The following is a 12,980-nucleotide window of genomic DNA, read 5'->3' as shown; positions in this document are numbered from 1 at the left end:
TATTAAAAGGTATGTTCCTCGTTAAAATGGTAATATTATTATAATTTCTATAAGTATCGTATATAATTATTATCAGTTGTATTTTTATGAACTTAATTCATTTTTCTTTAATTTGCTATAGAATAAACAAGGATTGAATTCTCAACTTATATAGTTGTCGAAACCTTCTCATCTTTAATCCCTCCTACTCTCAAACACAAAAATGTTACAAAATAGAAATAGGCAAGAGTTGATATGGAAGCAAATATAAACTACACAAAACTTCAAATGTTTTATTCAGCACTGAAATAAACTTTACAAGAATAGAATACAACTGATATACCTTTTTTCTTCATCCCCAATCAACCAAAATCCCATTACCTTGTCTTCCCACATTTATCAATCAAGCTAAATACTTCTCCACTTTCTCCACTTCTTCCACACTTCCAATATACAGAGGCACACGTTGATGGATCTATTCAAACAACACAAAAGCAAATGAAAATAACAAACTCGAATCAAACCCAGATCACAATTCCCATTTAACTCTCTGTTAAATCACTATTAGACCAAATAAATAAATAAATAATAGATCAAGCAATGGATTAGACAAACTAACCTCTGTTGGCTGTATGTCAAGAATTCTTTGATGGCCATCTGAGCCTTTGCCTCCAGCTTGTTCCACTATGAAACTCATCGGTGCACACTCGTACAAGAGCCTCAGTTTCCCATTCTTGCTCTTCTTGTCTCTGGGGTACCCATAAATTCCACCATAAAGTAAGGTTCTATGGAAATCACCCACCAAACTACCAATATATCTAGCAGAATATGGCTTCCCACTCGGGCCTGGATCCTTCAAATCATCAATGTACTTTTTCAACTTGTCATCCCACAATTGATAATTCCCTTCATTAAAGGCATAAATCTTCCCAGCCTTGGGAATTTTGATGTCCTCTTGTGTTAATACAAATTCTCCATACATTGGGTCTAAAGTAAACGCAAAAACGCCTTGTCCTATGGTGAGCACGAAGATTATGGAGCTCGAGTACATGCAATAGCCGGCGGCGAGAAGGTTGCTTCCTGGTTGGCACACATTCACAACGCATCTTTGTTCTATTGTGCCTAGCTGCTCTTCGGCATTTCATCAAACAGTTAGTTGTGATGGCTCATTTTTTTGGGAGGGGAAGTTGCGGGAAAGAGAATGAGGATTGGCTTACAGTGGAATCGTCGCCGATGTCAGCCAAGCACTCATCGTTTGGGCTGTAGATGCCAAAGATGGAGCCGGTGGAGACGGCGGCGTCGATATTGGAGGAGCCATCGAGGGGGTCGAAAACGACGATGTAGTTGCCGGAGTAGCTCTCCTCTACGGCCACTGGCACATCTTCTTCCTCCGATGCTATAATCCCCGTTCGCCCGCTTGATCTCAAGCAATTGGAAAACACCTATTGCAATGTATGAGTCTTGTTGTATTAGAACTTCTAAACTCAATTTATATTGCATTTTTTTTCAAAATTCCTCTCCAACATTATTCTTTAATCTTTATAAACATTTCATAAATTGTTTAGAATTTTCAACCTAAATTGAAACTTAGAGTTGTGTGGAGATAACTTAAAACTACATGATGATTTAAATTTTTGTTCTTTATCACTTACTACACCATTTCAAATCTTCATCCTACATCACCTACTACACTATTTCAAATCTCAATTACAGTTCAAACTATAAAAAACTTCTACCTCAAAGATATTTTTGAGAACTTAATAAAAATTAAAAGTAATATTGCAAATTTTAAAAATATTAGAACCTTTTTTAAGTAAATGAAAAAATTCAAGAGTAATTTTTATAATCTACAAGTTTACGTCATGCTCTAATAGAGCATTTTATGAAAAACATTTCAAAAGATATTAAATGAAATACCTATCAATATCAATTCATCAACTCACCGTAATTTAACTAATATAATTAATATTTTTAATAAAACGAACCTCTTTCAGCTATATCAAGATAGAGGTTACATTGGTTCATGTACTCAATATTTTATCAACTAAATAATAACAATAAGATGGTTAGTTTTTGCTAATTTAAGGTCTTATATCACGAATTTTTATAATCTAGAATTTAAATTTTCATGTCTTACACCCAAAGAAGTAAATCCTACTTCTTTTAGATTTTCTCCAGTAGTTACTAATATATATATATAAAGGATACTGAGGAATTATATAAACACATAAATTAGATGTTTGTTAATTTTTTATATTTCTAGTTATTGTAGTAGATAAGTAGGAACTAAACTAACGAACCTCGTTGGAGACGACATCGAGCTTTTTCTGGTCCTCTCCCTGAACATTGACGGCTCCCTGAACTCCGGTCAAGTTGGAAATACTCGCCCTCTGCACCAGCGATGCGATTTGCTTACACGCCATCGAAATGCTCGAAAGCACAATAGTCAATTCCGCGTCAATCACTCCGGCCTGTTCCTGCTTCAGCAACCAATTCGTCAACGTCTCGATCTGAAACGTGCCTTTCCTTTTCGTTTCCGCTTCTTTGGCAGCTCCGACGGCCGCGCACCGGATGGTAGAAGAAACAGTGCTGCCACCGTGCCTTCTGTTTCCGCGGCAAGGGGGATGGACGGCGGATGAGAGGGAGAGGTGGAATGGAGAGAGGCGAGAGAGAGAACGAGAGATTACTGGTGAAGAAACATGGCAAGGCGACGGCGTCGCTGCGGCTGAAGCCATTGAAGAGGAATCTTCTTGTTTTTAGTTGTTGTTGCTGTTCGTGCTCTCCTCTCTTTGTGATTGATTTAGTTACATAGTTTTTGAGTGTTGAGGGGATTTGTGAGGTTCGCAACCGTTTCGGCGAATTTGGGACCCACTTTATCTCGCTCTTTTCTGTGATGATCCTTCCTCTAGAGTCCAATGCAAGATTGATCCGCTTTTAGATTCCTTTTCTTGTTTGGGCTTTGTTGGGCCTCTTCAAGCCCAATTATTTCTACTTTTAACAAAATATCACCACGAGGCTATAACTCAATTAACCTAAGAATGCATTAGTAATTTCAAGGTTTATAATCTAAATCTCAAATTGAAACTTAGAAGCTTTGAAGACCTTCAACAACTACTTAGGTGCATTTCATGAACACCTTCTACATGTATTTAGGTACATCATCTTGTGCATATCTTTGTGTATACGTTAAATTGTCTAATCATAATTTGTCACGTGACAAATTCTTTATATTTTTTTGTGAAAATTTTTAATTCAAATTTTTTGTACGTGAAATGAGAGTAAAATGCGTAAAAGTAGCTACATTTTTACTCCTAAATATACATAAAAGAAAATAGTCTCATATATTAGGGGAGAAAATTTCTAGCTATAGGATTCAATACTATGAAACTTTTTTCATACTATTTTTATTTATGTTTGCAACAGTGGTGTATTTAAAAGATAGTGTGCGAGTAATATATTACCGTAAGGTTCATTGCTATTTTATAAAGACAAAATTTTTCTTTAAGAATATTCTCACGTTGAAAAAAAAAACAAAGGGATCTCGTAGTTATTATAAGGTAGATTAGTTAATTATTTTATTGACAATTGATTTTGCAATTGAACCATACACAAGGCGTCGGAAGATCCTCTCCCGACGCATTTCCCCACAGCAGAAGCCATTGAAGAAGGAGGAGGAGAAGAGCCAAAGAAGTAACAAAGAATTAAAGAGAGAATTATTATTATAATAGAGATTAAGTGAGACTTAAGAGAAGAAAAATAAACATAGATTTATAGAGATTGGGAGAGGAGAAATTATGGGGTGTAAAATAAAACAATTAGTGTTGCTTTAATTTTGCAGGTCACTGGAAAATTCAGGAAATGGTTTTCGAATTTACATAAAAGGAAACAGGGAGAGCAGCGCTGCTCTTTAGTTTATATATTGACATGTATTGCTAGTTAGTTACTTTGCTAACCCTAATATAATTAGACAGTTAATTAACAATAATGTATTAAAGTCTCACACCACCCATTTAAACATAAACTCATTTGTTTTAACTTCTAACTGCTATAAGTATAAGAAATTAGACTGTTTCAAATTTCTTGTTAGGAAAAAAGAAGAAGAAGAAATGTGACACTTTTTTTTGTAGTACTTTTTTTTTTAATTATTGTTATTATTTTTAAGATTGATGATGTAAAATGAAAAATTGGGCAGGCATGTAAAAAAAGAAAAAAAGTTTAAGTTTATTTACGATTTTAAAATATACAAATTAAATAATGATAAAAGGTTAAACTTTAAACGAAGAAGTTTAACCTACATAAAATTTGTATTATCGACTTTTTAAAGTTAATGACTTGATTCTTCAACCTCGTGTATATAGCGTGAAATTAGAGATAAAAAATAATTGGAATGATCCTTATTTATTTATTTATTTTGAGTGGATAGATAGATTTAACTTAATTAATTAAATTAACTTTAAAAACCAACCACAATCTCTTAATAAAGTTTCCAAAATACATCTAAATAACTATTTGAAATTAATTAAATAAGCTAGTGACATATAGATGTATTTGTGACCAAAAAAAAAAAAAAGAAAGAGATCTATAGTTCAATTTGTCATGTCTCCTAAAAGAAATAGTTTTGAAAAGATTAAATAAAATTGTTAACGCCTAGGTTTAATAACTATTTTCATTTTTAAAATTAAGAGTGTATATATATATATATATATATGAAGAAGAAGAAGAAACAAAAGAAAAAATAAACACTTGCATTGTGCCAAACTTGATAAGTAGTTGTCAAATGTAAGCATGTGGTGAGAATTAGAATGTGATGAATAATGTTCATCATCATAATTTAGGTAATTGTAGGAATAAATTTGCCTTCAAATTTGACGGCAGAATTTTGGTTGGCCAAGATGGAGTAAATACTAAAATGTCTTGATGATATATTCTTATTTTGATGTTTGGTTTACCCTTTGTTTTATGAAAGATAATAGTTTGTGTTTGTGCTAACCGTCTGTTCATCTCAATTTATTATACTAAAAAATTATATATGTATATATTATTATTTATTTTTTTTTGGTTTTCCTCCCCTGATGAGTTCCTAATTAAATATTTGTCAAACTTAAAAAGCGTTTGATGAAGTTTTAATTATTATTGTTTTTTTAATTTGACCTTAAAATTCATACCTAATTTCCCCCCCTTTTTTTTTCTTTTCTAATTATCTTTCAAAATAATTCCTAAAGTTAAAGTTAGTTAATTTTTTAAAAATTATTCAAAAACGAAAATACAAAAACTTAAAATAGAAATAAAGCCCATTTTTAGCTAGATTGGGATTAGAAAAGGGAAATTTGTGTAAATGTAACAAAACACCAAAACCACCAAGACTACCTTTGTAACAAAGTCCATAAAATTAATCCTTTTTTAAATATTCCAGATTTACCCTTCTATCTTTCTTTTTTTACTCGCATTCGTCTTCCTTCTACTATAAAAATCTTGAAAAAAAAATCATTAACATAAACGATTGTGAAAAAAAATAAAAGATAGTGTATAAAAAATCTTGAAAAAAATCATTTGATTAAAGTAGCCAAATGTAAACGATCGTGTAAAAAAAGTAAACAATCGTTTAAAAAAATTAAAGGATGGAATTGAAAAGATAAATTGTACCCATATCTAAACGATCGCATAGAAATTGTAGCCATATCTAAACGATCACGTTGTAGCCATCTATAAACGAATGTGTTGTAGTCATATCTAAACGATCATGTATTAAACAATAACCAAATCTAAACGATCGCAAATATATTAGGCGCCCTGTTGACGGGATATTTTTGATATTTTACATGGTGGACCTTTAGTTTTTTTTCATTTTCGAAATTGTTTTATAAGGTGTAAATATTTTGACGGTTTTTTATATTTTTAAAAAGATTCCATTAAAAGAAATATATATACATGGCTAGATGATTTCTTTTTATAATTATAATGTTGTAATGTGAAGAAATAGATCTTCAATTCTAAGATTAGTTTTATGTCAATTGAGGTGGGATATCATCCTTTTATAGGAAAGTATAAAAAGAAAAAATTGTATTATTTTCTCATCCACCCTTAAATTTTTAAAAAGAATGGATAGAAATTTTATTTGATTTTAGTATTATAATTTATTGTTTTTTTAGCAGGAGGTGAATAATGGATTGTTAGTTTAGTTGGACAATTCAAGATAACAACAACAACAGTCAAAGTCAAAGCCAAAATCTAGATTAAGAATTTATATGTTTTGTTTTCTTAATTCATATTAATCCAAATTGTAGACATGATTATTATCAAAACTTTTGTGTTTGAATATTAAACAACATTTTTAATAACATCAGGAAGTCAATCTTGTTAACCAACTTAATTTAATTTAAAGTTAAAACCCAGTTTTAATATAGCATTCTAATTGAGATTGTGATTCTGATATTTTCTTATTTCATTTATTCAATTTAATAAAATATGTAGTCTCTTGAAATTTTTATAATATTATTATATTAGTAGTTTTGTTAAAATTTTGAGATGTTAGATTGGATATTCACTTTGCACTTTTAAGGCACAATTTTTTTTAAAATAGAAAATAAATAAAAATATTTATAAAATATAATGAAATACTAAAATCATAATTTTTGCTATATTTATAAATATTTTCCTCACAAAAACAGTAAGAGATTCAAATCTATGGTTCACACATTCCATTATTTAATTTGGAATAATGTTTGATCGTTATTTCAATATCAATTAAACTTAAACATGTGTATCTTTGTTGAAAATACCATATTTTAAAGTAATCGATCAAAGCATAGTGTTATTAACACACTAACTTTATTGTTTGGAGTTCGATTTTTAATCTTACATTGTTTTACTTTAAAAAAAGAAAACAATATACATCAAATCTATGAAATGAGTTCAAAAAATTATAACAATTTCGAACCGAATATTTTATTTATTTTTATTTTTTGTTATAGTTTTAATAACTATAGTTTGCTTTAATTAAAATAATACATTATTGACCCATGCAAACTAAATTTGAGGAATGTATATAAAATGAAACAATTATTTTATACTCATGTGATTCATCTTCAAACGGTAAAACATCAACTATAAGAAACAATTATATAACTCTTGATTGTCTTCAAATTTGGAGGAACTTTATCAACGATATTACAATATTCTTAGCATTTGGGAAGATCGGACGGCGGTGGAGGCAACCTGGTCGACGGAGTTGGTCCATTTTCGACCTCAAAACCCATGGCTAATCCCCACGGTAAGTGAACGTCCAGATGGCAGTGCATCAACCAAACGCCTGTGCATTCAATACACTCAAATTCCTTTAAATAAGATTTTAAATAATATTGAAATATCATTTTAATGATCATCAAGTGAACTTTCGTAAGAATTTCAATCCTTGTTTAAACTTTCGATAAACCAACTATCTCATTTTATTAGCTTATTTTCGATAAATCCTAAATTTAATCACTAAAGAATTTTTTTTTAAATTAATTAAATAATAATAACAATTTTCATGAAAGAAAGTAAAACATATGTGACGACAGATAAAATTAATAATATAGACTAAAATGAAATAGAGCAATAAAAAGGTGTTTTAAGAATTGAAAAGTTATTAAGAACTTTTTGGTAATGGACCGAAATGTGTTCTTTCAAAACATTCTCAATCTCTATCAAAACTTTCAAGTTTGTTCCTAAGGCTGAATAAAAATATTATAGATAAATAATGACCTGGATTGTTGGCTTGGAATCGGATGACTGCCCAGCCGCCGACGGGGACGGCGATAGTGTTCCGAATTTGAGGGTTAACAAAATTGAACATATAGGGATCACGAATCGGGTCGTAATTCCCAAATCCTTGAGCCAAAACATGGAAATTAAATCCATGGAGATGCATTGGATGATTCTCCTTCGCAATAAAAGCTGTGTTCTGAAGAACAATCTCCACCGTCGAATTAAACTTCAATTTCTTCACCTTCGTCCCCTTTGGAGCAAATATCAAAGAATTATCCAATCCTAAACTCGAATTCGTATAATCAAATTTCACCGTCGGCTCATCCGGAAAATCTCTACTATAAACTCCCTCCACCTTATGAAAATACGCCTCCAACATCGACAATCCGGCGTCGTTTGGAATCACAAACGACACGTTATTCATACTTGCCGATAGTCGCTGCCCGTTCGGCCCACCACACGTGCTTCCGTTAACTGCCCCGCACGAGGCCAAGTTCAAACCAAACGTCACAAACATGTGATTATCCACATGGCGAGGGACTGGGACCCAGTGGCGGGCCCCAACGAGAGCGGTTATGTTGGTGTAGAATTTGTGTGCTGTTGGGGTGTCGTTGAAACCTGGGAGGGTTGGCATTATTGGAGTGGTGGAGGGTGATGCGCCGTCGTAGATTACGACCGCGCGTGTGATGGAGTTCGGAAAGCCTATTTGGGGTTGTGTATCGGCGTAGGGGCGCGCCGCCATGTAGTATGAGCCGATGGGTTGGTTGGCTTTGACGAGGACGTCGGTGGTTTGGCCCGGAGCTAGGACGATGACGTCGGTAATGTAAGGGTCGGTGTAGGTTGCGTCGACGGCGACGACCGTGAATTTGTGATTGGCCAACTTGAAGAAGAGTTGGTTATTGAGTGCAACGTTGATTACTTGAAGCAAATATGTTTTTCCACGTACCATTTTTAATTCATATGTTTCTATATATCAACAAAAAGTCAAGAAGATATTTCTTATATAATAATATTTGTTATAATAATATTATAGAGAATTAATTAACTTACGATTTTGGGAGCAAGGGTAGAGATTTCCCGGGTGTCCATTAATGGTGTAGGCATCAGAGCCATTAGGACCTCGACCAGTGGCGAGGCCTTCCTGTTCAACTTGGACAACGTTGGCATTCCACCACTCTCCCAACAATATTGGAATTTTCTTGTATGGCGTTGGGTACGGTAGTGGCAGATCAAACTTGGGTCGGATGAGAAGGGCGCCGTGGACGGTGGCACGTAGCCAAGACGAGTGAGCATGCCACCACAGAGTTCCTTCTTGTCCTTTGATTTTGAATCTATATGTGTACTTTTTACCTGGTCGTATCGGACATTGAGTTATATTTTCCGGCCCATCTGCCCAGCCGCTTAGCAACTGGAATACTCCGTGCCTAAGCATTATTTCGCGATCATTGTTAAATTACATACAAGTTTAGTCCCTCAAATAAGGATTATAAACTATATTATTATATTAGATCAAAATGAAAATATATAATAATTAAAATCAAGTATTTTTAGAACATCAAACTCTTTGTTTTTAACCATTAATTTGTATTTGGATTCAAGAAAAAGTTTTAACTAATGAGATAAAATTAAGGATTTTACAATTTGTTTGAAAAGAAAAGGATATATTTGAAATATGAATGTTTTTTGTGCTTGGAATGGTAAGAAGAGAAGAAAAGAAAGTTAAATTTACTAATATATATGTTTTCAAATTATGATGCATTAATTGAAAGTTATATTAATATGACAAGGCTATATAAGTAATTAATGGAGATATACCAATGTAAATATAGAGTTGAAAAATAACTTCAAACTACTGATCATTTTCTTTTTGTCATAACAAACAACAAAATTTATTGGGATCTTTCAACATATATAATATTGTATTTAAGAGAGAAATTACCAATGAATGGTTAAATCATGTGGGGAATTGTTGGTAACATGGACCACGAGAACATCCTCATCTTGAACATGAATGGTTGGACCCGGATATTCACCATTGACCGCTGTTATCACTTGGTCACGACAAAGTCGTCGAACGCTCATATCTTCCACCTTTGGGAAAAGTAAAATATTAATTTTCTAAGCAAATAAATGAAAATAATAAACAAGTTCATAATATCAAGTTTAGTCTACCCGTATTCATTTCATTCACTTTAAAAAATGTTTATACATCTTCAATTTTTTTTTGTTGGATATGCCTTAGATTTTAAACTTTATCTCACATATTCAACCTTCTAAAAAAAATTAGACACTCAAGCGAAATACAAAAATTAAAATTTGACTATGTCATAGACATTATGAAATCAAAAATAAAAAATCTTATGGTATATTTTAAATATTTAAAATTTATTGGACTCAAATACATAAATTTTCACACTACAAAATATCAAATAATGGGAAGATTTTGAACGGTCATCATTTTTTTTAAAGAAAAAACAGTTTATGGCTTATGCCATTGTGGGGTTATAATGAATTATATATACCTCTTTATTTTAAAAAGTAACAAACCAAACCAAATTAACCAAACTTAATCATTGGTATGTTTGTATGTATAAAATTAATCATTTTGAAGAAAACATAAAGGCTACTAGTTTGAATAGTTTTTTATTAGAAAAATGTATTAAAATCAAACCAATTTGAAGTTATATACTTTTTAAAGTAAACTCTAATTCTAGGTATTTTTAATATTTTGATTTGTCTAATGCATGCAATATTCGTATATTTGTCTATTGCATGCAATATTCGTATATTCGTATATTATGATGAATGCATAAAAATTAATATGGTGTATGCATATATTTATTATTTAGAAAAAATACAAAAGAAATGAAAGAAGAAAGATGAAAAAATAAAGACAGAAAAAGAAACAGGAATGAAGATGTTTTACAGTGAAAGAATGTTCAACAATGGCAGCAGAAACCATTGTATAAGAAGAAGAAGAAGAGGCCAGAAACAGAAGAAGAAGAAGAACCAAACAAGAAGCCATTAATATAATTAAAATGAAGAACTTTAAAAATAGATCAACGATTGGAAAAGAGAGAGATGGAACAAGAAAACTGACACAATTGGTCTTATATTTATAGAGATACTCAGAATTAAATAATAAGATGATGAGTTCTAAAAGCTTTACCTAATTAAATAATTAAATGAATATATTTAATTTTCAGCTCATTGGAATTGAAAATGGTGGCCCTTTGTATTTTCATAATTTTACTCAAATTTTTCGTTATTCAACAGAAAAACCAGTTAGAGTTGGATATTGAATATATATTAAAAAAACATCCCACCAAATCCCCAACATGTAACCCAACATAAGGTCTTAACTAAAATGGTTGTCTTCTTCCCACAATTTTATGATAAATTAGTTGTGAAATGGTTTAAATTGTATTCCTATTTTATTCTATTTATGATTCTAGTCTCAATATATTAAAGGGTGTGTACTTATATAAAACTATACTAATATGTAAGTTTTTGTGTTAATCATCTATTATTTACACGTTTTTCTAATTATATTGAATTTTTAATCAGTATAATTGAATTCATGCTTATTTAATAATAAATTTTCTTCTTAGAGTATTTTATAATTCAAATAAGAATTTGATCTAAAAAGTAGTCGGGAGAGATTGTTCAAATCAATGTCATCCCGAGAAGTTATATGTTAAAGATCCCACGTTTAATCTAAAATGTGTTATTTTTTTACTATTGTCAATTTGGTGTAAGGTACATGAAACCTCTCTTAGCTTTTTCTAAAAGAAATATGGATTGATATTTAATAATAACAAACTAAGATGATTATTATTAGCCATATTGTCGCTAGAGCCTATGGTTCCATTATATTCAATACATAAACTCAAATTTATATAATTGTTAGATTAATATACATATATTTGCTTTCCATAACTAAGTAAAGAAGTATGGTAGTTTTAGATCTATATTATTTTTAAAATATTGTTATAGTCTCTTTACTATCAAATATATAATTTTAGTTGATGTATTTTTACAACATGATTTTGATTTATTAAGAATAGTTAAATTAAATTTATAATTAATTCATTTTTTTTTAAAAAAAACGTTATATATAGAACTATATTCCATAACTATAACAAAATTAACTATCCTTTTGAAGATATTTAGAAAATAATTTCAAATAACAAAACTGTTTGCAAATTTTTTTCATTAAATTAATTAATCACGAGTTCATTCGATTTTTAATTAAATAAATTAAAATAGTTTGAATTCAAATTTTGTGAAATGTAAATTTTTTTTTCTTAAACATGTATAATGTAAAACTTGGTGTAGACATAAGTCTAAGAGGCGGCCATTACATATATAAAATTAATATTGTAGCATTTATAAATAATTGGAAGCAAAACCCTCTTAGAATTTTCTTTTTAAGTTAGGCAGTGAATAATATTCACTTAATTAAATATTTTATTTACAAAGAAGACTTCTTCATGATGCTTAATATTATTATTTTAAAATATCTTTCAAAATAAATTTATTAATTAACAGTACCCTTCACAATATAATTTTTGTGAAATCTTTTATCTACATTTCTTTTTTTGTTTGTGTCTATTTAAATCTTTATTCTGTTTTCACGTAAATTATTGGGAAACTTTCTTAAATATAACAAATGAGTGAAATATTTAAATATTTCAGGTTTGTTAGGTTTGTTCTTCCATCTTTTCTCCTCTCTTTAATTTTTTAATCGTCTTCCTTTGTATTAGCTGCGATTTCTTCCATTTTTTTTTGTTTTTAGATTTGGGTAACCTAATCTATTTCTTTCTATCTCTTTCTTGTTTTTTTTCTCTTTTTTAGATGCGTGCATGTCTTTCTTTCTCTTTCTTTTTTTTTTTTCATTCATGGCATGCATTGTATTGTCTTTTTTTACGTTTAAATTTGGTAACCAAATCTGATGGTGTATAAGAATCTTAAAAAAATTGGTTATACATTTAAATTAGGGTAATCAAAATATTGTGTATAAAGAATATTAAAAAAATCGTTTATACCAAATATTGAAAAAAAATCGTTTATATTTGGAACTCCAAATCTAAACGATCGTGTAGCCAAATCTAAACGATCGTATACCAAATTTTGAAAAAAAAATCGTTTAGATTTGGAACCCAAAATCTAAACGATCGTATACCAAATTTTTTTTAAAAAAAGGTTTAGATTTGAGGTTGCCAAATCTAAACGATCGTGTAACCTAATTAATT

At 30.3% G+C, this 12,980-nt stretch overlaps 2 protein-coding genes across 2 annotated transcripts; both read right to left on the bottom strand.

Moving 5' to 3' along the window:
• Window positions 1–247: 247 nt before the first annotated feature.
• LOC103490917 (fructose-1,6-bisphosphatase, chloroplastic-like) lies at window positions 248–2,867 on the bottom strand. Its single transcript, XM_008450669.3, has 4 exons — window positions 2,280–2,867; window positions 1,197–1,421; window positions 599–1,105; window positions 248–454 (listed from the first exon to the last, which is right to left on the bottom strand). Exons 1-4 carry the CDS (start codon window positions 2,712–2,714, stop codon window positions 383–385), a joined length of 1,239 nt encoding a protein of 412 aa, XP_008448891.1. The 5' UTR covers window positions 2,715–2,867; the 3' UTR covers window positions 248–382.
• A 4,158-nt stretch (window positions 2,868–7,025) lies between these two features.
• Window positions 7,026–10,807, bottom strand: LOC103491871 (laccase-7). Its single transcript, XM_008451990.3, has 5 exons — window positions 10,652–10,807; window positions 9,665–9,816; window positions 8,776–9,149; window positions 7,723–8,691; window positions 7,026–7,288 (listed from the first exon to the last, which is right to left on the bottom strand). The coding sequence occupies exons 1-5, from the start codon at window positions 10,748–10,750 to the stop codon at window positions 7,158–7,160; spliced, it is 1,725 nt and encodes a 574-aa protein (XP_008450212.1). The 5' UTR covers window positions 10,751–10,807; the 3' UTR covers window positions 7,026–7,157.
• Between the last annotated feature and the right edge of the window lie 2,173 nt (window positions 10,808–12,980).

This window comes from Cucumis melo, chromosome 8 (assembly GCF_025177605.1).
Source record: "Cucumis melo cultivar AY chromosome 8, USDA_Cmelo_AY_1.0, whole genome shotgun sequence".
NCBI lineage: Eukaryota > Viridiplantae > Streptophyta > Magnoliopsida > Cucurbitales > Cucurbitaceae > Cucumis > Cucumis melo.
This window is presented reverse-complemented; position numbering and strand designations above follow the sequence as displayed.

Excerpts from the sequence above, each read along its gene's own strand:
- LOC103490917 (XM_008450669.3), bottom strand. The coding sequence starts at position 2,714 with ATGGCTTCAGCCGCAGCGACGCCGTCGCCTTGCCATGTTTCTTCACCA. Across the intron at positions 1,422-2,279 it reads TCGATGTCGTCTCCAACGAG|GTGTTTTCCAATTGCTTGAG; the intron begins GTTCGTTAGTTT and ends ACATTGCAATAG. Across the intron at positions 1,106-1,196 it reads ACATCGGCGACGATTCCACT|CTAGGCACAATAGAACAAAG; the intron begins GTAAGCCAATCC and ends GCCGAAGAGCAG.
- LOC103491871 (XM_008451990.3), bottom strand. The coding sequence starts at position 10,750 with ATGGCTTCTTGTTTGGTTCTTCTTCTTCTTCTGTTTCTGGCCTCTTCT. Across the intron at positions 9,150-9,664 it reads CATGATTTAACCATTCATTG|GCACGGAGTATTCCAGTTGC; the intron begins GTAATTTCTCTC and ends AATAATGCTTAG. Across the intron at positions 8,692-8,775 it reads CTACCCTTGCTCCCAAAATC|AAACATATGAATTAAAAATG; the intron begins GTAAGTTAATTA and ends GTTGATATATAG.